The 23,039-nt window shown below is 34.0% G+C and overlaps 2 protein-coding genes and 2 pseudogenes across 5 annotated transcripts in view; 3 read left to right on the forward strand and 1 right to left on the reverse strand.

Moving 5' to 3' along the window:
- Positions 1–2,895: 2,895 nt before the first annotated feature.
- On the forward strand, positions 2,896–5,313 carry LOC114176710 (RING/U-box superfamily protein). Its single transcript, XM_028061837.2, has one exon. The coding sequence runs from the start codon at positions 3,402–3,404 to the stop codon at positions 4,503–4,505; it is 1,104 nt and encodes a 367-aa protein (XP_027917638.1). The 5' UTR covers positions 2,896–3,401; the 3' UTR covers positions 4,506–5,313.
- A 4,852-nt stretch (positions 5,314–10,165) lies between these two features.
- Positions 10,166–23,039, reverse strand: part of LOC114178647 (AP-1 complex subunit gamma-2-like) — a 43,522-nt gene continuing 30,648 nt past the window's right edge. For 2 of the 4 annotated variants that reach the window (XM_085671543.1, XM_028064664.2), the window contains 6 exons: positions 16,408–16,512; positions 16,059–16,300; positions 11,620–11,883; positions 11,367–11,542; positions 10,847–10,951; positions 10,166–10,738 (listed from right to left, as the gene is read on the reverse strand). In XM_085671543.1, the coding sequence (XP_085527669.1) occupies positions 10,643–10,738; positions 10,847–10,951; positions 11,367–11,542; positions 11,620–11,883; positions 16,059–16,300; positions 16,408–16,512 (988 nt within the window). In that variant the 3' untranslated portion in view covers positions 10,166–10,642. The remainder of the gene's footprint in view (positions 10,739–10,846; positions 10,952–11,366; positions 11,543–11,619; positions 11,884–16,058; positions 16,301–16,407; positions 16,513–23,039) is intronic. The other 2 variants (XM_028064665.2, XM_085671542.1) reach the window with 2 other exon arrangements.
- On the forward strand, positions 18,292–19,155 carry LOC146887856 (uncharacterized; annotated as a pseudogene).
- Positions 19,700–21,018, forward strand: LOC146887857 (uncharacterized; annotated as a pseudogene).

Genomic DNA, 23,039 nt, shown 5'->3' on the forward strand with positions numbered 1-23,039 from the left:
TGTAGCAACCGAGGCCGTATGTAACTTGAAAGCTCGTGACCCTTGTCACTCTCCTTATGGTTTTAGGCCTTCTGATGCTGATTCTTGGAGCAAAGGGAACAAATCTAATGGCTGCGTAAGGATTAAAGACTTATCGTCCTACAGATCCCTGACATCGTAAAACCTCCCACACCAGACTCAAAAGATAATTTCAAGCACCCACTCAAAATTTTCCATACTCAAAATTGCAACTTCTCAAACCACCCACCAGATCCCTGGCATCGTAAAACCCACCCACAAACACAAGTCGTTCCCTGCTGCAACACCAACAACACTCGAGTTTCCCCTCCAAGACACCACTTCTTCTTCTTCTGTTCACCAAGACCCAGGAGCCAAATCTGTTGTCTCGTTCAAGGGCCACGACACTGCCGCCCTACCCAAGTCCTGCAAGTTCCGACTCCACTCCTTCTCTGTGTTAGAGTCTGTCTTATTGATCTCCAACGGATCAACTCACATATCTCTACTGTACATTCTTTACGGTGGAACCAGGCTTGATGTGACGTGGATGGAGGAAAAGAGAGAGGTGCGGAGCGAAGGTGCTCAACTTAAAAGAGGAAGAACTCTGCAATCGCATTTTTGAAATTCCTAATTTACCATATGGCCTCGGTTCAACAGCCACCCGAGGTCAAATTCCATTCTCCCCATGGCATTATTACTTTGGATCTGTAAAACTGAAGTTTATAAGTTCTTTGGGAGTTTTTATTAATTGAAGCATAAACCCAAATTTTGCTTTGGGTTTGGGGAACAGAAAAGTTGACAATAATTATCAAAATGCTACCGTGATATTTTATGTTTCGATTTTGTGATAATCAAAGCATATAATGCAAGTTAAAATTTCAAAATCACACTAATCTTAAACATTTAACATTTTTTAAAATTATCTTAATCTATAACGTGAACTTTTCTTTTTTCTTATATGTCAAATAGTGTTGAAGGCTAACATTTGAACATGAAATGTTAACCTAAAATGTTGTTTAATATATCAAATAAATTTTACATGATTATATTAGAACCATTATATTATCTATTTTCAAAGTTCAAAGACTTAAAATTTTGGATATAGTAACAAATTCCAAAATTTTACGTCTAAATATAAAGACGAAAAACATATGTAATCTAATAAAAAATTACTGAACCTAATAAAATATAAAATATATTTTGTTATCTCTCGGACATTATATTTACAATTATAATATATATATATATATATATATATATATATATATTTTGGAGGAATAAAGCAAATAAATCAAAACATAATCAATTATTTAGAGTGACATAATTGGTTATGGCCATACATGCACGCACCTAATCAATTATAGGTAAATAGCATTTCTGACAATTATTTCAACATAGTACAATATCTATTCATAAATAAAACTACAGTACTTTTCAAACAAAATTCAACATATTAAAGCATAAAAAAAAATGATAAAACATGATGTCTTTCAATTAATTCTTTAACATTCTATGGAGGAATCAATTTGTTAGATTACTTTTTCGATGAATTATATAAACACATATGCAGTGACAAACATAAATACTTATTAACATAAATTAGTGAGGTATTAAAACATTATACTTTGTACCCTTTCATTAACTTCCACGAACACATGGATCAAACATCACTCATGTCAAATTTTGTTGTGAGACACACACTAAACATGTCAACTCAATCAATCATGATGAAGTAACTACATAATGGATTATGTAGTTGAAACAATCCAAGAATAACAACCAACCATCATGTTACAACAACAAACTATAATGGCTAGCTTACCAAAGATATCCTTATTCATGGTAGTTAAAGTTGAAGAAAAACCTATCTTGGAGAATGACAAGAATAAGAGATGAGTTATCCACAAGTTTGTCCAAATTTGAATTTGATCCATTGTTATGCCCCACCCTCCTTCACCATCTTCTTGTTTCTGGTTTTGAGTTATGAGTCTTTGTGCGTGAATGGTATTCGAGAAAAATAAAAGTTAGCCTATGCATTGAAACATATTTGCATGTGAAGTTGTGATCAAAGAAAAAAAATGAAGAATGATCAAATGCCAAGATAACTTTCCTGTCAAATCTAATAACTTGGGCATGAATGACACTCAATTTTGAGGGTCTATACAAATTGATACATTTTCGGGCATCATATAAGCAAACAACCATTTATCCATATAGTTCACTTGTTCTTCTAAACAAAATGTACATACATCTCCCTCTAATCATTACTCATATGTAAATTATTTTTCAAACAATTTTTTTCTACAATATTTTATACATACATATAATTAAAAAAAATTAATTTGTTCATATTTGTGCATCCAATATTACGTTCTAACATTATCAATTATTATAATTAATGTAGTTGTCAACCATTTATTGTAAATATTAATTGTTAATTTATTTATTTTGTAAGATATTAATACTATTCATAATGGCTAACATTTATTATTATACATTATTATCTTATCTTTAATATATATTTTTCTTTATATATATATATATATATATATATATATATATATATATATATATATATATATATATATATATATATATATATATATATATTACAACCTTTTCAAACCGAAAAAAATTAGAAGGATATAAATAGAGTAAATTCAATGTTTTTAAATTTGGAAAAGATATGGTGAGATAATAAGTGTCTGGGAAGAATTTGTTCAAAATGATGATGATATTCAAAGCTAAGAAAGACATCAAAGTCTAACAGCTAGTTTTCATTTTTTTTTTTTCTTCTTTTATGGGCCGTATGATACAGTAGTAGTCCATTATTAGCATTGACATTGAGGTCTATCCACATTTACCGTAGAGGACTTTTTGCAAGTTTTGTCTAATGACAACGTAGATTCAATGCACCAATTTTTTCAATTTTGATTGGGCCTTAAAGAAAGTTACCCAAGAATTTCAAAGAGATCTTTATTCTATGCATCCTAGATCTATCAACCTTCTACCCAATGGGTTTTAGAAAAAAAAAACCACCTTTCTCGTTCATGAGACTGAAAATAACAGCTCAGAACGGCTCCAACACTTGAGGTGCGTCAACAGCAACCTTAAAATTTTCTTTACCATGTTTCTCTGCTCTTGCAATTGCCACAGTTCCGGTCTCCAAAGAGCAACATAAATTTCAGTAAGCATGTTCTTATTTGGACTTTTTCCTCTCTTTCATTTCCCTGAGGTTCCAATCTTTGTTACTATTTTATTTTTGTCTTTTTGAGTGTAAGGGTGATGTGTGTGTTGATTGTTTTCCTCAATGTGTGGGTTGAATTGAGTCTCTAGAGATGCAGAGACAATAACTTTGTTCTAACAAAGAGGTATACTGAGACACACCGCAAATACCTTAGGAAATGAGTTGGTTTGATTCTCAAATCTGCGATGGCAGTGATGCTATGAGCAACCCCACTAGTATTTCTCCATCTTCTTGTTCTTCTTCTGCGCCATTGTCTTACACTTCTGAGTACAAGAAACAACTTCCCCCTCCTCTGTCTTCTTCATCTGGCACCAGAATAAGCCCTGCAATTGTTTTCATCATTGTCATTCTAGCTATTGTGTTTTTCATCTCTGGTCTCCTTCACTTGCTGGTTCGATTCCTCATAAGGCACATGTCCTCTTCGTCAATTTCCCAGTCCAATAGGTACCCTGACATGTCGGAATCTGACCCTTACCAGAGACAGTTACAGCAGCTGTTTCATCTCCATGATTCAGGCCTAGATCAGGCCTTCATAGATGCTCTCCCAGTTTTCCTATACAAAGACATAATAGGTTTGAAGGAGCCTTTTGATTGTGCAGTGTGTCTTTGCCAGTTCTCAGAACAAGACATGCTGAGGTTGCTGCCTCTTTGCAACCATGCTTTTCACATTGATTGCATAGATACATGGCTGCTCTCAAATTCAACTTGCCCTCTCTGCCGAGGGAGTCTTTATGATGAGGCAGGCTTTGAAAACCCAGTTTATGACTTTGAGGGTCTGAGGGAGGAAGATGGGGTTTCAGGCAGTGTTGCTGCAGAGACTGGTTCCTTCAACAAACATGCAGAAAATCACATAATGAGTGGGAAAAGGGTGTTTTCTGTGAGGCTTGGGAAGTTTAGAAGCTCAAATAATGGAGAAGGGGGTGAGAGCAGTACCAGTAACTTGGATGTTAGGAGATGCTATTCAATGGGGTCCTTCCAATATGTTGTTGCTGATTCAGATTTGCAAGTGGCTTTGTGCCCCAATAGTGGTTGCAGTGTGAGACAATTCAAAGGTAGATTGGACCATTGTGGGAATTCTTCCACTGAAGGTGATGTTGAAGGCAAAAAAATCAACATTGCAAGGAAAGGTGAAAGCTTTTCTGTTTCCAAGATCTGGCAATGGTCTAGGAAGGACAAGGTATCAAATTCACCACAAAACCATTTGGGTGGTTCTTTTGTCCCTGCAGCTTTGCCATGGATGAATAGAGCTCAAGGTACATGAAGCAACTCAGTATTTTGGGGTTCTTACACATTTTCAAATGAGTCATCTTTTGATCTCCTTTTCACCATTTCTTTTTTAATTTTCATACTCCTGATTTTACATTTCTATTGGTAAAATACTTGTAAATTAGGCCATAAACATTCAATCAAACATTACCCTTTAAATAAGAATCATCCTTGAGTGTGTGTAAGGAAAAACATTCCTTTTATACAAAGTTCCATTTCTGTTTGTTTACCCTTCACTTGTAATTTTCCATAATGATTATCAGAAACACCATCTGTTTTTTTTTTCACCTGTGAAGCTCTTGGTAAGCTATACATGAGAAAAATAATAAGTAGTTGTTAAGTGAGAAAGAGATTAGTGGTTTGCAAAAACCACAATGAGAGCACATGATTTCAAACATAATATTTGAGTGTGGGCCATGATTATATTAGTATGACAAAAGTGGTCTTTATTAGCAACAATGTCTTGGCATGAGTAGGAAGGTTAAAAAGTGAAGTCAAAATTGGGTGTTGCTTTTTGGATGGTTTGGTTTTCTCTGGAGGTTTACTTTAATCAAAGCCATGGATTAAAAAGAAGCAAAAGAAACAAGAACACTCTCTCTGTGTCTCTGTAGAAGCTGTCCTTTTTGGTGGGTTTAACATTTGATTGCCAAGATGACAAGATGAGTGAAAAGTGAGGTGGAGACATTTTCTCATCAGTTCAGACATGATTACATTTTTTTCCTGTTGGTGCTCCAAACACAATTATTCCACATTTGTCTTTTGCAATTTTGCTAATGATTTCAGATAAATGCGTATTTTCATAATCCAAGTTACTAGTTTTGGTGTTATTAATTTTTCTGTTGGTGGTTGAAATTTATACTAATTATTTATTCTTATAATGTAATTTTCCTTTTAGCTATAGCTACGTTCTTCAAGAGAAACTTGAAAGTAGTGACAGAACTTTATGGCAAAAATATTAGTACCAAGAAAACATAAAGCATAATGGCCCATGAATTTGATTTGATTTGACTGTGTGACATTATATTATCTGGTATCAAGTACAGGTTGCAAAACTAGACTCTGAATCATAAATATATGAAAAAGTGTAGTGGGCACATGATGAAAAACTACACTCGCATGAATCTTATACATACATATATATATATATATATATATATATATATATATATATATATATATATATATATATATAAGATGTTTAAGTTTTATATCAAGAGTTTACTACATCTATATGTATTAAACTAGATCGTTTCATAAGTTTAGTTTTATATTATAAACTGAGATTTACATCACTAATTTCATATTTTTAATGTTTTCTCTTTTTTCTTGTTGAATATACGTTGGTTTCATACATATTTATTTATTTTTAATGTGTATTTCACGCTATATGCGGACTAGTTAAATTAATTTCTCATAATCATCTCATTTATTATTCTTTTAACTTTATTAGTATGTTTCACTTTCTTAGCCATATATCTCTTTTAATCATGATATCTTTTCACCTTTCTCTAAATTAAATTTCAAAATAATTTAATTATTCATGTAATTCAAAAATATAATTATAAATTTTAAAAATTATTAATTTATCATAAATTTTAGTTGTAATATATTTATACATTAAAAATATATATTTGCTATAAAATTTAATCATACAAAATTAAATATCTACTATGTGAAAGAGATAAATTAAAATTCTATTGGGTGATATGATAATGCTCAATCAATTAATTAGGATCTTGAATTTAAGATTTGAATATGGTATAAAATCTTGAGTCTTAATTTTTAAGTTATAAAAAATTACAGAAATATAGATTTTATAATATTTTATTATTAAAACAAAATTTTTAAAATAATATGATATTATGGGACATAGGATCTGATGAGAAAAAATAAATCATCTTTCTCAGAAAATAATACATTTAAGACTTATAAGAGACAAATTAGGAATTGATGTAGAAATGCTAAATGTTTGGACGAAAAATCTAAATGGTTATCTTGCAATTTTGTCAACCTGTTGGACCAACTAAAGGCAACAAATTAATGGGCCTTGGTGTTGGGCCCATGCAAGAAAATTGAAAGGTTCTCAACCACAAAATTATTGACATATAATGTGCCACATTTGTTAGCTCATCACCAACTGAACAACCTAAAATCATGATTGGAGAAAATAGAATTAGAAATTATGAAAACTAATAAAAGGAAGAAAAGGACTTACTTTAAGATCGGTTGTTGGATTTGCTAAATCTAAAACTCATAAATAGATGATAAAAACCTTGACACATACCCCAATTTTGTGTGTATTTATATATATATATATATATATATATATATATATATATATATATATATATATATATATATATATATATATATATTTAAAGCAAGTTACAGTGTGAAAGAGATATTGAATGAAAGAGAATAATAGTATTTGGAAGTTTGAGTTTGAGGTGGTGAAAGAGAAGCACGGCTTTGTTTACAACAACATTGTGTTATGGCTTGATTATGATATTTTAAGATGTGATTCTTCACAAATTTAATAAATAGTCCAAAAACGTATCTTATTTCTATCTTATTTTCAATTTCTATTCTTATTATTCTTATATATATTCTATTTTATTTTGAACTTCTATTGTTATTATTTTGAATTTAGTCTATATTTTCTTTATTAATTTCGAAACTAGTTTTATTATATTGGTACGTAAAGCCTAAGGCTTTTTAAGAATGTTTTTGTCGCCTCTGTTGCTAGATCCACCGTCAGCCAGCGCCGCTTTCAATCTTTTCTATTAATGAAATTCAAACGCAATTTGATGTTTCTATTAAAATTTAGTGAAGTAACAATTTATCACTTTGCATGAATTTTACATCAAATTTTTCGTGCATATACACCTTAACAAAATAGGAATGATTAACTACAAAAATAAACATCTTATTAAAATAGTTCGCAATCTTTAAATTCATGGTGAGGTTCCTCAATTTTTTGAGTTTTTGGGTAGTGTTATTTTTATTACCTGTTATCTTATTAATCACATATCTTGTTCGATTTTAGATAATAATACTTCATTCTATTTTATTTTCTTCATCCTTTACCTCTAAAGTTTTTTAGGTCTACATGTTTTGTACATCAAAATATCACTTCTCCGTAAGTTGAGCAATAAAGGTTCAAGAAATTTCCCCAAGCCCTTAAAGACCTAGCATTTCCCCTGCAAAGTCCTCCAAAATCCTTTTCTCCTGAACTAGCTATGTTAAACCTCTTGTAAGCACCTCTTTCACCAAGCAAAAAAGAATAGGGGGACAGGGGATCACCGTGCCTCACACCTGTTCCATAAGAGAAGTAACCGGCCGATATGCCATTCACTCTAAGGGAAAGAAAATCAGATTTAAGAATCTCCAAAATCCGTAAAGAAAAAGTCCTGTGAAAGCCAAAACGTTCCAGAACTTGAAGCAGAAAATGCCAATTAAGAGTGTCAAATGCTTTAGAGATATCAATCTTCACAGCCACATCGCCTCCTATAACAATTTTAGGCAGCAGATTTATAGCCTTTGAGGTAACGCAAAGACAATCCTTGATCTGTCTTCCTTTGATAAAGCCATTTTGATTAGGGGACACTATTTTACTAGTTATGTGAGCTAGTCTATCAGCCAAGATTTTAGAGATGATTTTGAATCTAAAATTAGCCACATCAATTGGTCTAAAATCTTTAATATTCTCCACCCAAAATTTTTAGGAATTAGAGATATAATATTAGAATTCATCCCGGGAGGATCCAACCACTTTTGAAGAATTGTTGCACAGCCTTGCAAACATCATCACCAATGATATCCGAACATGCCTAATAAAAAGAACCACCAAACCCATAAGGACCCGATGAACTATCACCATCAAGATCAAACATAACTAATTTAATTTCCTGTTTCTCCGGACATTGGATCAACATCAGATTTTCCTCATCGGTAACCAAGCTAGGAATATTCTTGGAGACAAAATTCTGCATCTCCAAATAAGAGCAATTAGCCTAAGCAATATCAACATATAGATTGGTATAGAAATCCAAAATATGTCTTCAATTTGACTTGGATCATCCAGATTTAGCCCATTATCTACTAATTTCTGTATGGTACTAGCATTGCTTCTTTTTTTCACCATTGAATGAAAAAAAAAGCCATATTTTTGTCCCCATCTTAAACCAACTCATCTTAGCTTTTTCCTTCTAGAAACTTGCCTGACAATCCAAAACAAAATCCAACTCCTCCATCAACCTTTTCTCTTTAGTCATAAGCTCATTTTTTTCAACATTAAGAGGATTCCAGCTGACATTGAATCTGGTCAAGGTCTATTTGCTTTTCCAAGACCATTTTATTAACATTACCAAAAACATTTTTGTTCCAAGTTTTAAGAGAAGATTTCAAACGCTGCAGCTTCTTTTGGAGAACCAGCATAGGGCAACCAACCATAGGTTCCCTCCAAGGCTCCTGAATAAAATTCTTAACATTTTAAAAAATCTAAAAGAGGAAGGACAAGGAAAGCAACAAGGGATGGTGATCAGAACAAGAACAAGGCAACACTTGATATCTACAATTGGATCAAACATCAAGGCATGAAAAATTACAAAACGCTATATCCAACCTTCTGTCAATTTTGTGATTCCCCCTCTCCTGTTCAACCAGGTGAAAAAAGGACCTGAAGAGGGAATAACAAGTTCTGAATTACTTATCTAATCAGAGAAATCAGCACATGAATATCTGTTAGGGGGTCCAAGATCCAAAAGAGAGAAAATTAGAAGGTGAAGCAACGCTGTGCAAATCTGTTGCCTCCGTCGCCGAGAAGGAAGAGGTTTAGACGTTGGGGTTTCATTGTATTAGTCCTGAAGTTTTCTGTATTTTGACCCCTCATATTTTTGTTATTTTCTTTTTAATAATATTTTCATATGATAACTTGTGATGTGGGATGTTAATTTAGTAGAAATATTAAAGTACACAATGATAGCTTACATGAATATTATTAAAAATATATATAACACATTTTTTTTAATCTCTTCTTATTTAATGTTCTTGTTAATCTATAACTCTAAAATTGTCTAGGATATCTTTAAACATTCTCACCGTGATGAGGAAGGACCATATGCACCTATTTGGATATAGGAAAAACTTAACTCACTACTTCTTGTTAGAATAATAACACCTTTCAAAATGTTCTTATTGTGTAATAAGACCAGCTTGACTTAAAAGGGAAAATAATCCACATTACATGTCATAAATATGCTTTCGTGGAGAAATTAAACCTAATTTGAATTCACTTTACACATCTTGTTTAGTTCCATATTAGTGGAATATGTTGTATATTTAGACTAAACATTTTGTTATCATCTTATCAAGAACTAACTGGTTAGTTTATAAGAAAGAAGTAGAGATAATAGAAATAAAAAAAAGCAAGTCAAGAAAAAAAAATAGTTAAAAATAAGATTAAATCTTTATATGTTTAGTTAAGTAAAAATAAGTGAGAAATGAAAAGAAAATGTTTTGAAAGTTGAGTAATTTAATTGATTTGATAGAAAATATGAAGAGGAATAAAAAGTAAGTAGAAATACTTGAGAATAGATCACACCTTCACTCTTTTAACTAGAAATAATATGATCCTGAGTATAAAGGCTGGCTAGATATATAAATGGAGCATTAAAATAATCAAAATTAATAATTGAGATGTCAACAGCATAATCCACACTCTGACTTCTATGCTAGATATCAACATTAAAACCCTTGTCTGATCTTTTACATACATATTACAATAGATAGATAAACAAATATGACTAGTATCTTAAATCCGTATGAGATATTAAACTACATGCAACACTTATAGCCTGAAACGCATTGACCGAAGCACCTTCAAAGAAAATAGTTAGCACCTATGGAATTCAACATGATGCAAATACTCTTTGCCTCGAAACCAAAAAAAAGGGAAAAAGATTGACTTTTTCATGCAGGAATATTCTGTACTAATGGAAGATGTGAAGCCACCAAACAGACCACAACTTGATCCCAAAAAGTGATCCCAGTTAATTGCATGAACCGTACCGAGACCTCATGAAAGAATAGATCATGAAAATTCCTCAAAAGACTAAAGTGCGTAAAAATTCCTCATAACTCACGAGGAAAGTTATTGATTTGTCCTTCTTCCATTGTCTCTTTGCCATTTATTTTGTACGATACCTTTATGCGCATGACAAGAGACTTCTGAAATAAAATAATTGCTAGCCGTCACATCTTCTCCAAGAAGCATTTGTATATAAAATCATAATGCACATTGTAGAGCATAAAATTTAACAAATTAGGGAAATCTACCTTTCCATGTTGAGAATTAGTAAGTCTCATATTTTGCGTGATGGACTCCTTTCCACTAGCAGTGAGGATATTGCCGCTAGCTGGATTTAAGTGCAACTGAAGAAACTGAAAATACCAAAAAGAGTAAGGAGACGAGAAATACGATAACCATGATTTGCAAAATGTAAATATTTAGCACCCAAAAATTGGAACAACTAAACACATAAATAGGATATCATTCAGCGACATTTTATTGCTAGAAGTTCTTGTTACAGTCATAGTCATAGTCAGCTCTACCTAGTGTTTTGCTGTCCCAAAAACATAGAGGAATCTTATTACAGCTATGTGTCAAATAAACGAATGAGAAAACATTTTTCCATAGCAACTAGAAATGCATGGAGCCATAAGCTAATACAATAATAATAAAGATCATTAAACTATGAAAGGCCGTAGACAAATATTATATGATAAACACCCTCAGTATGATGATCTTAACAGTACATGTAGAAACTCTCACTGAACAGCATACTAAGTAGCATACCTTTGGAACTGCAGCCTGAAAAACAAAATCTGTATATACATTTGAGGTCAAATTTGTAAAGGTAGCCCGAATGTTCGTAGTTTGTAAGTTTCCTGGCTGTTTTGAGAAATTGAACACCAACCTCAAGGAGCTACTCTCAAATGCAGTTATAGATGGATAAACCAGTTCATTGTTGTCTATACGAGACAAGAGAAGAACGAGGAATTAGTACTTGGACAAGGTACAAATCACCTGCTTACTAAACAATGTTTACCTTCTGTTGGTGGGCTGGGGACAAAACCATCTAATGAATCCACTAAAGGAGCGGCTCCAGCATTTGAAGTTGTTCTAGGAGAAGGTGAAAGTGATGACAGATCATCTAATGGTGAAAGTGGTGACTTCTTACTTGGTTGGGGGGACCATATGTCTATTGTAGATGAGTTGCTTTGTGCAGGTGATTTAGTTGGTGCAGAAGGCGATCCAATAGATAACAGATCCAAGAGAACATCTGTGCCATTTTCTGAGGGTGGAGTAGCATCTAAAAATGCAAAAGTAAATGTCAGAGATAATATGAATATGTTAAATTGAACAATTCATCATAAAGGAGACAATGATTATACACTACTCCACACAAAAATCCAAGATAAACAAAAAACCGCATGTCTTGGTTTTTCCTCGGGAAAAGCAAGCTTCACATTTCAATTTGTACTTTACAAATTACAGTAATTACTTATGGCCAATGAAACTAAACCCATAAAATAGAAAACTTTTGTGATATTTTTAAAATTAAAAAACGACTGACTTGTAGGGAAGTCTCTCATCATCTACCTCATAGCAACTTATTTATTTGTTGGACAACTTTGCTTAACGACATTTAGTTTTAAGATGAAATCTAATATGATTAGAGTCTGTATCTCATTTTGGTAATTGCCTATTGTGATAGGCTCACTTGTCCTGGCGGGCATCCATGAAGGGAGTTTTGGGAAGTCTCATATTACCTAACTCAATTCTTGGGTATTGAATGAAAAAATATATACTAAAAAAGGAATGTGTACACGCTAAAAAGAGTTGTAATTCTCTGTAACAGAAATCCATTATAGATTAAAAAATTACAATTGTTATGAAGGAAACAACAAAAAAGTCAGTTTTATAATTGACCATAAACAGAAAAGTGAAATATCTCTAACCCCCTCCACAAACTCAAGGTGGGTGAGATCCACCGCGAGCTTGGATATGAGAAAAAGAAAATACATTGAACAATTAGTTGTTTGGCAATATCAAGTTCCATGTGCTTTGTCTTGCCATGCAGAATGGGTATGAGAAAGTTTAACAACACTAAGATCGTCAAATAAACATCTGGAGCACAATGAGTAATAGCAATTCACTAAGTAACATTTGAATCCAAAGAAGTTAAGTGATGGCAAAGGCAAGACTTCAACATTTTGCTTTTGTACTAGATCTAGCAAAAAATATTTGCTTACGAGATCACAATTGTTGGAGATCCCATATGCCTAGAGATAAGGTCAAATTACAGTGTATATAAGTGGGTGTAAACTTCATCTTATAAATCGGTTTTGTAGGGTTGAATTAAATTTAAATTTTACTTCTTAAGAACAATGAAACTAAAGTAGGACCAAGATATAATGCTCTAGAAGCGGATTGACGATCGTCTACATCAACATGCCAGTCTGCATAATAAAAAGTTTTAACCATTATAGGTTGATTAGGAAGAGCGGGAATAATTTAGATACCATAATAAAGTGTTTCCTTTAAATATCTTAGTATACATTTTACAGTAGTCCAATGAGGTTAACAGAGGGGTTGACAAACTCACAAACTTTGATAACAGATAACCATATTTTTGGCAACTGATAGTGAGATATTGAATATCACCCATCACAGATCTGCAAAATGATGGATTAGATAATAACCAAAACCTTGTTTAGAGAGTTTACAGCCTAAAATCATTGGGGGAGAAAAAGGCTTAGCCTCAAGTATGTTAGTCTTGGCAAGAAGATCCTGAATGTATTTAGTTTGAGACATAAGACGAGACCCATTGGATTGAATTGAGTTGAACTTCTATAAAAATAAAGTACATGTGATAATGATATTATCATCGCACTGATGAGACATGTTTTGCTCACACATTTATATATTTATTGTAGATTGAAAACACTTTCAATATGTTGGCAGTGAAAACACAAAAATATATAACTGATTTGCTGGCAGAGACAAGAACTATTAGGTACAGACCCACATCAACTCCAATGGATCCTAATCACAAGCTACGTAAAACTGAAAAGGAACCAATGGTAGACAAAAAGATGTACCAAAGACTGGTTAGAAAGTTAATATATCTCGCACACATCACACCAAACATTGCTTAATCCCATTTATGCATGAATTGAAGGAATGTCATCTTCAAGCTGCTTCCAGGATTCTGCATAGTTGAAGGGAAATCCCAGAAACGGAGTTCTGTTCAAAAAGATCAACAATTGGATATTGTACTTTCTTAGACGGAAACCTAGTGCCATGGAGGAGTGAAAAACAGAACATGGTGACTAGATCATCAGCTGAATTAGAATTCAGGTCAATCGCTCAAGGAATACGTGAGTTCTTATGGATAAAAATTATGTTAAACGGATTGAAGATTAATTTGGAGAGTCCCATGAAGCTCTAATGTGACAATAAGTCTACAATAGACAATGCACATAACCCTATCCAGCATGACAGGACAAAACAAGTTGAAATAGATAGACACTTCATCAAAGAAAAATTAGAAGAAGGTCTAATATGCATGTATACAATCCATCTAGGGAGCATGTAGTTGATGTGCTAAAGAAAACCCTTAATAGCTCAATCATCAACAATCTCATAAGCAAGCTGGGAATGACAAATAAATATAGTATTATTTGAAATCCCTCAAATTAAGTGATTGGGATTAAGAGTTATTTGACATATTTGTTCCTGGTTTAGGATCTTTATTTCAGGAGATTTATTTTCTTAATTAGGATATTTATTCCTTCTCAAATTCCTCAAATAATCGAGGAAAATTATTCCACAATTATAGTTCTCTGCCCACCTCGTTTTGTAACAGGAGTTGGTAGTGGAACAAAGACTACATAAAACACCATCAGGAGCAGCATTATGGGTTTGCAAAGTATCACCTGAGTAGCTACAAGCGGCAAAAGGAGGTAGAACATTTTCTAAAGGCATGGATCACTGAGCTCTTGATACGGGAGATATTTGACACTAAAAAGAATACGTGCATGCTAAAAAGAGTTGTAACTCTTATATATAGATCGAAGAATTACAATGGTTATGAATGAAAAAACAGAAAAGTTTATATTTCACAGTAAACAGAAAAGAGAAATATCTCTAACATTGGGTGCAATTTATATATTTGTTGGACAACTTTGCTTAATTTCAATTGGTTTTAAGATGAAATCTAACATAACATTAGTTCTTTTGGCTTTTGTGGAGCCAAGATTATTGGCAGTGTCTTTTTCCAGTTCTTTGACGTCTTTAACAGGAAAGGAATGCCAGAGTTTTCAAGGGAGCTTTTTCATCTATAGATGACAATTGGGACAGGTATTTTATCCTTCCTTTTATCAGCTGCTCATGGTCGCTATAGGGATGTTACTAACAAACTGATTGGCATGCTCTGTTACGTGACTGATATCTTAGGATTTAGGTGTCTTGTCATCTTTCTGCATTCTTCTGCTCTTCCAAAATATTTCTGGTTAAAATACCTTTTTAATCCCAATTTTCATTAAGTTTTGTCAAATCAGTAATAATTTTGTTTTTATGTTCAAATAGGTCCCAATTTTCGTTAATTTTATTTAATTTGGTATTTTTTTGCTAATACCGTTTAAATCATTAGCACATGAACAATGATCACCACGTGTCACTTCGTAGTTTTTTTTTTTTTGTTTTTTTAATTCGTGTCAACCCACCAACGTGTCACATGTCAGAGTCAATGTTTTCTATTCAATTTGATCCCTACATTTGTTAGTTTTATTCAATTTAATCCCATTTTTTTTAACATGAATCAATTTTGTCTCTCTCCAAATTGAGACCAAATTTATTTTTTATATTAAAATTCACATTTTTTATTAAATATATTAAAATTGACATCATTATAACTTTCATATAAAAATTAAATTTTGAGAGGACAAAATTGCTCAATTTTAAACAAAATTGAAACTAAATTAAACAAAAATAACAAATAAAAGGACTAAATTGAATATAAAATGACTTCACATGTGACACGCTGCTGAGTTGACACCTGAACATTATAAAAAAATTTAAAAAAAAAATTTAAAAATTAAAAAAATTAAAATCAAAAAATCAAAAAAATTAAAAAATCATGAAGCGACATATGACACAATCACTGTTCATGACCATTAATGATTTAAACGGTGTTAGCAAAAAAGGATCAAATTGAACAAAATTGACGAAAATTAGGACCTATTTAAGCACAAAAACAAAATTATGACTGATTTGATAAAACTTGATGAAAATTGGGACCAAAAAGATATTTTAACCAATATTTTTTCTACCTAATAAAATTGTCAAATCCGTATCGATAAAAAAATAGAGCTACTTACCTTTTAATTATGGAATAATAAACAATGACGACAATTATTAGGTACAAACACTTTATTTATAGAAGCATTATGATAATTTATAAGATACACCAGAAACACTAACCAGACTGTTGAGCTGCGAATGAAATATTGACACCAAGTAGATCATGAAGAAGATCACCACCTGAAGAGCTTGGTACACGTACAGGAGAATCATCTGAATTTATATCGAGGAGATCTACAATAGGAGCCACAGCTTTGGCTACTCGATTTGTAGGTGTTGAAGCTGCATCTGGCAAAGATCCGGCCCTCCTGGCAATGAAAGTAGCCTCATCCAGAACTGGCATCCTCTCTACAAGTGTAGGCCTGCACGATGATAAATATTTTCCCTATATGGGTTTCCCACTTAAGGGTATAGTAGCAATTTAAGCTTTTGAAATAATATATTATACATACAAATTGGTTAACCTCACCTAATGTTTTGATGCTTTGCAATAATCAAATTGAATTCTATGGATCTTTGCTGCAATTCTAACACAAAGTTCCCTTTGTACTGAATGACTATTTCCCTGATTCTCCTACATACAAGCAAGATTTGAGCTTATCATAGGTATATAAGTATTTGATGTGTAGGGGTGTAGATACATGGACGAAAAAGATTCATGTTTTGTTAGAGATGAAAACACAGGCATATGGGATTGATCAGGCCATAAGTGTTACTATTTTGAGCTGGATCTGCTGGGTTATACTAAAATATAATATAGCATTCATCAAAAGTAAAGGCAGGAAAAAAGTAAAGTAAATTACACTCCCCTCCCTTGAGAGAACAAGTATTTATGCCATTGTTCACATCTCCTATAGTTGAAATACGCAGTTTAGTTCATTTACCTTATAACCAAAAAATAATGTTAAAAAGATTTCAAAATATTTTTTAACTACATTATAAAAAAATTAATTTACAAATTTATCCTTTGTTCACACGATGTCCTAACATTGTTTCCTATATACACATCAACATTGTTTCTCTTTCCTAAGGCGCTGCAAGCAAAGTAAACACTTTGGAAGGAAAAAAATGTCTAACTAAATTAGCTGTTAGTACATTGGAGAAAGAATTTAGAACCAAAAATATATTATAAAAACAAAAATAATTTAGTAGCATACAATTTTGTAAAAAAAAAGAGCAAAAACGTATTAACAAATGATTTTCTGATCAAAAGAATATTCTTTGATAGAAACTATTATATATTTTACAGAAAAAAAAATTGTTGAAAACTGTGATGTAAGTTTCATCTATTAAATAAGAAAATTATATATCTTAAAATGAGAAAAGAGAAAAATGTACCATAAAATATAAGGTACGACATTGTAAAAGATATTTAGGTCATAAATTGTTTCTAAGGAAAAATTTCAAAATAAAGTGAAGTGTAGTATATTAGGTGTAATAACTTGCATCTCTTAGGAGATGGTCGGGTTAAAAAGGACATTTTAGAAATAAACTATTTTAATGGAAATTAATGAAACATTAACAAGTTTAAAATAATATCATATAACCAAATATGTTAGGTGAGTGTGAAAATTGTTACTTAATGTATTTCAAGAAAGTTTAAATTTTATTTTCAATCACCGCTAGTTCTTTGTTGTTAATGTTAAGATTGTGTTTCTAGAATAAGTCCCATAATTTATTGAGATTTGTCTCCCTAGAATTAGCTCATTAATATTTCCATAATTGCTAACAGGCTTGTGTACATATAGGTCTAATGACCTAATTATTCTGTATCAGAAATAAAATATTCTTCTTCTAAATTTGAGATGGTATCAGAGTCATTATTAGAGTCTATCCTAGTAGGAAAGTTTGTTGTTTGTTGGGCATGTTATTCCACCCGCTATCGAACAACTCATTAATGTTTAGTCCCATGCTCGATATGTATATACATCGGTGTGAAGGGAGTGTGTTGAAAGTCCCACATAGACTAGTGATATGGTCAATTTAGAGTATATATGTAGGTGCAAACCTCATATATATATGTAGGTGCAAACCTCACTTTACAAGCCGGTTTTGTGGGATTGACTTAGGCTTAAAGTCCACTTATTAACATGGTATCAGAACTCCTGATCCTAGGAGTCTTTGACCATAGCGTAAAACCCTAAATCGCAGTCACCGCTGCTACCTTGACCCACTATGTTTTTCACTACAGCCTTCATCGCTGCCTCTATTTTTTTTTTCACTATAGCCTTCATCGTTGACTCTATTTTCACTGCAATTGTCATCGCTACCTTTGTTTTTTCACTGTAGCCTTCATTGTTGCTAGTCTCGATACTTTCATTGTTGTCTTCCTCTCTTATCCCAATCTTCATCCATGGTTGAGACTGAGAAATCCCTTTCTGAAATATGGGAAAAATCACATAGTGTTGAAGAATCGTAGAATATTCATTATGCTTATTGGCTAACTAGGAAGAATTATCTTAAATTGTCTCAACTCATCAGGACCATACTGAAGGGAAAAGGAAAAGGTAGTCGCCTTACTGATAATGCCCTTGATGAAACATATGCAAAGTTCAAATCATGGGACGAAGAAGACTCCATGATCACGGCATGGTTGTGGAATTCAATGGTACCAAAAATTAGTGATACTTGTATGTTCCTTAAATTAGCAAAGGAAATTTGGGAAGCGATGGAGCAAACCTATTACAAGGCAAAGAATATTGAACAAATATATGATGTAAAGGTGAAAAACTTTGGGAGCCAAACAGGGAAACAAATCTGTTAAAGAATATGCCAACCAACTCAAGTCTCTATGGATGGAATTGGATCACTATCACGTTATAAAAGTAAGGTGTTCAGAAGATTGAACGATCCTTAAATATTACATCGAAAAGGATAGGGTTTATGATTTTCTAGTAGGCCTAAATTCTGAATATGATCAAGTTCGTATCCAAATTCTAGGAAAGGAGAAAGTCCCAGGACTTAACAAAGTGATAGCTATCATTCGGAGTGAAGAAAGCAGGCAAAACTTGATGCTAGAAACCCCAACAATGGTAGTTGAAGAAGGAACAACCATGGTTATTAATCAAAAGAAAAATGGATTTCACAATACGGAGAAAAAACATGAGGAAGTTTGGCGTACCTACTACAACAAGCCACACACACATGGGAAAATTATTGGAAATTACACGAAAAACCTCCACTGCTAATGGACATAGTGAAGAGGTTGGTCACCTAAATCATGGAAAGATAGAAAGGGTAAGGAGAAGCAAAAATCTGAAGTAAGCTCTATTTTCATTCGGTTTGTCTCATTGATTAAAAACCAATTTGACTCAATGTTAAGAGGATTAGGTCGGACAATGCCAGGAACTACTTTAAGTTTGTCCTAAACTCTTTTTGCCAAAAAGAAGGATTACCCATGAGCCAGAACATCTTTTCTGGTTCCTCTTCACTGTTTGTCACAGTGATTGTCGCCGTCCGCCGTCTTTCGCCACCGTCCGCCGTCGCCGCTGGCGTGTCTACTCCGACGAAGTCAGGGTTAGGTGCGCCTCGAGGAGCGCAACCCATCCCCGCAAGTCACGTCCCAGGAATCCTCCGCACGGGCCGCCACGCGCCGCCACTCTCTGGCGGCCTTCAAGCACGTGTTCACCACGCGCCGCCTTCTCGGCACCGGAATCGCGCCGCGCCACTGTCGTTCGACTCGCCGAAGCCTCCTGGGTCTATTTGTGCTCTTATTTCTCTGTTTCAGTGGCCATAGCTTGTACCTACGGTTTCTCCTCAAAAGTTAAATTTTTTTTAATGGCTTCTACGGTTGGAATGGCTCCCTCTCTGTTAGCTACTCCTATTATTACTTCTGCAAAACTGAACTGGAAAAATTACTCCTCTTGGTCAGCTTCGGTGGAGTTGTGGTTTCTTGGTCAAGGCTATCATAATCATCTTGAAAAAGAGGTCTCTACTATTTCAGAGGAAGAGAAACCTAAGTGGCAGAAATTGGATTTTCAGTTGTGTGTTGTTTTATGGCAATCGGTTGAGCAAGGGGTCCTAGACATTTTGAGACCTTACAAGACATGCTTCTCTTTTTGGAAAAGGGCACAAGACATTTTTGCTAACGACATTCAGCGCCTCTTTGATGCAACTCAAAGAGTAGCCTCACTCAAGCAAATCAATCATGATATGGTTTCTCATATAGGAAAGGCTAGGGCTGCAGTAGAAGAATTGAAGAGTTTTCTTGTGGCTGATTCATTAGACGATATCAACAAAAAACTTGAAAAGTTTTACATGGTCTTAATTTTGAGGAGCCTGCACTCGACTTTTGATCATGTGCGTGATCAAGTTTTAGCTGGTGATCAAATTCCTTCAGTGGACAACTTAGTTACTAGACTTCTTCGTGTACCTACATTGGTCAAAGATGAAAGTTCAACTGATGTTTTTGAAACATCAGCAATGGTAGCACCACAAGGAAAAGGAGGAGGTCGGAGCAACCGTGGAGGACGTGGTGGTCGAAGTGGGCGTCCTCAATGCTCATATTGTAATAGAATGAGTCATACCCAAGACAAGTGTTATTCCTTACATGGTTTTCCTGATAAAGCTGCTCATGTGTCCAAGTCTAATCATTCAAAATCTAGATTTTCTGATGAAGAGTACCAAGAATTTTTGAGGTACAAATATGAGAAATCCAACAATCCTGGCCCATCCTCTTCAATGTCAACTGCATGCATTTCTCAATCTGTGGAAGGTCTTAGTCCATGGATTCTTGATTCAGGTGCCTCTGATCATGTCTCTGGTAACATTTCCTCATTTTCCTCCATTTCCTCTCCCAAAATTCCTCATTTTATTACTGTTGCAAAGTTTCTTTATCTCCTTCACTAAATTTAAACTCTGTTTTGTACATTCCTCATTGTCCTTACAATTTAATCTCCTTGAGTCAATTGACTCGTTCCTTAAATTGTTCTGTAACCTTTACTGCTAATTCCTTTGCTATACAGGAACATGGTATGGGTCGTCTGATTGGAGAAGGACATGAGTCACGGGGACTTTATTTCCTAAAACCAAGCTCCTCGGTATCCTGTTTTGCAACTTCATCCCCAAAACTTTTGCATGATCGTTTGGGTCACCCAAGTTTGTCCAAGTTGAAGATGATGGTTCCAAGTCTCAAACACATTCAAGCCTTAGATTGTGAATCGTGTCAGTTAGGAAAGCATGTTAGATATTCCTTCCCTAAAAAGTCTGAAACACAATGTAATTTTGCTTTTTCTACTATTCATTCTGATGTTTGGGGACCAAGTCGTGTCACTTCTTTTGGTTTTAACTATTTTGTAACGTTCATTGATGAATTCTCTCATTGTACTTGGGTTTATCTAATGAAAGAAAGATCTAAACTTTTATCCATATTTGTGTCCTTTAATAAAATTAAGAACCAATTTGGGAACACAATTAAAATTCTCAGAAGTGATAATGTTAAGGAATATTTTTCTGCTGCGTTTTCCTCATTTTTATCTTCCCATGGAATTTCACATCAGTCAACATGTCCTCACACTCCACAACAAAATGGCATAGCTGAAAGAAAGAATAGACACCTTATCGAAACTACACGCTCTCTAATGTTGAATACTAATGTTCCTGTTCATCATTGGGGAGATGTAGTCCTTACTGCTTGTTTTCTAATCAATAGGATGCCTTCTTCTTCTATTGAAAATAAAGTTCCTCACTCGATAATTTTTCCAAATGATCCTTTGTATCGTGTCTCTCCACGTGTGTTTGGATGTAGTTGTTTTGTTCATAATGTCTCTCCAGGTCTTGATAAACTTTCTGCAAAGGCTATTAAGTGTGTCTTTTTGGGATATTCTCGCCTTCAAAAAGGGTATAAATGTTATTCTCCCTCAACCAAAAGGTATTATATGTTTGCTGATGTTACATTTTTTGAGGACACACCTTTTTTCTTGTCCTCCATGGAGGAGAATTCATCTGTTCAACAGGTCCTTCGTTTACCATCCTGTGATCCCTTGGTTATTCCTGAAACTCAACCTCCCACTCAAAATGACAATGACATTGTTCAACCACCTCTTCTCACATATCAACGTCGCACTCCAAGGACTCCTTCCTTGCCTGAAGACCCCTGGGACTCAAATCCTTCTCCACCAGATTCTCGAATCATGGATCCTTTATCCTCTTCGTCTTCTCTTGACTCCGATCATACTTGGCCTATTGTCCTTCGAAAAGGTATTCGCTCTACTCGTAATCCACATCCTATTTATAATTTTTTGAGTTATCATCGTTTGTCTCCTCCATATTTCTCTTTTGTTTCCTCCTTGTCTACCATTAAGGTTCCTAAGAATGTTGATGAGGCACTTGGTCATCTTGGATGGCGACAAGCCATGATTGATGAAATGCAGGCACTTGAACACAGTGGGACTTGGGAACTTGTCTCTCTTCCTCCTGGTAAGAAGCCGGTGGGCTGTAGATGGGTCTATGCTATTAAGGTTGGTCCTACTGGTGCTGTAGATCGACTCAAAGCCCGTCTTGTAGCTAAGGGGTATACTCAGGTTTATGGCCTTGACTATTGTGATACTTTTTCTCCTGTGGCTAAAACCAGTTCTGTTTGTCTTTTCCTTGCTATGGCTGCCATTCGCCAATGGCCTCTGTATCAGTTGGACATTAAAAATGTCTTTCTTCATGGTGATCTGGAAGAGGAGATATACATGGAGCAACCTCCTGGGTTTGTTGCTCAGGGGGAGTCTGGGTTAGTTTGTAAGTTACATCGTTCTCTCTATGGCTTGAAGCAATCTCCTCGAGCTTGGTTTGGTAAATTTAGTCGTGTTGTGCAGAATTTTGGATTGAAACGTTGTGAAGCGGATCATTCAGTATTTTATGGTCATACTTCTCTTGACAAATGTGTTTATCTTATGGTTTATGTTGATGATATTGTTATCACAGGAAATGATATCACTAGAATTGCTCAATTGAAGAACCATTTGTTTAGCCACTTTCAGACCAAAGACCTGGGTCGTCTTAAATGTTTCCTTGGCATTGAAGTGGCACAATCAAAAGAAGGTGTCATCATTGCACAGAGAAAATATGCTCTTGATATTTTGGAGGAAACAGGCCTGACAAATTGCAAGCCCA

This window comes from Vigna unguiculata, chromosome 3 (genome assembly GCF_037176805.1).
Source record: "Vigna unguiculata cultivar grain cowpea cultivar isolate G323 ecotype 2 chromosome 3, ASM3717680v1, whole genome shotgun sequence".
Taxonomy (NCBI): domain Eukaryota; kingdom Viridiplantae; phylum Streptophyta; class Magnoliopsida; order Fabales; family Fabaceae; genus Vigna; species Vigna unguiculata.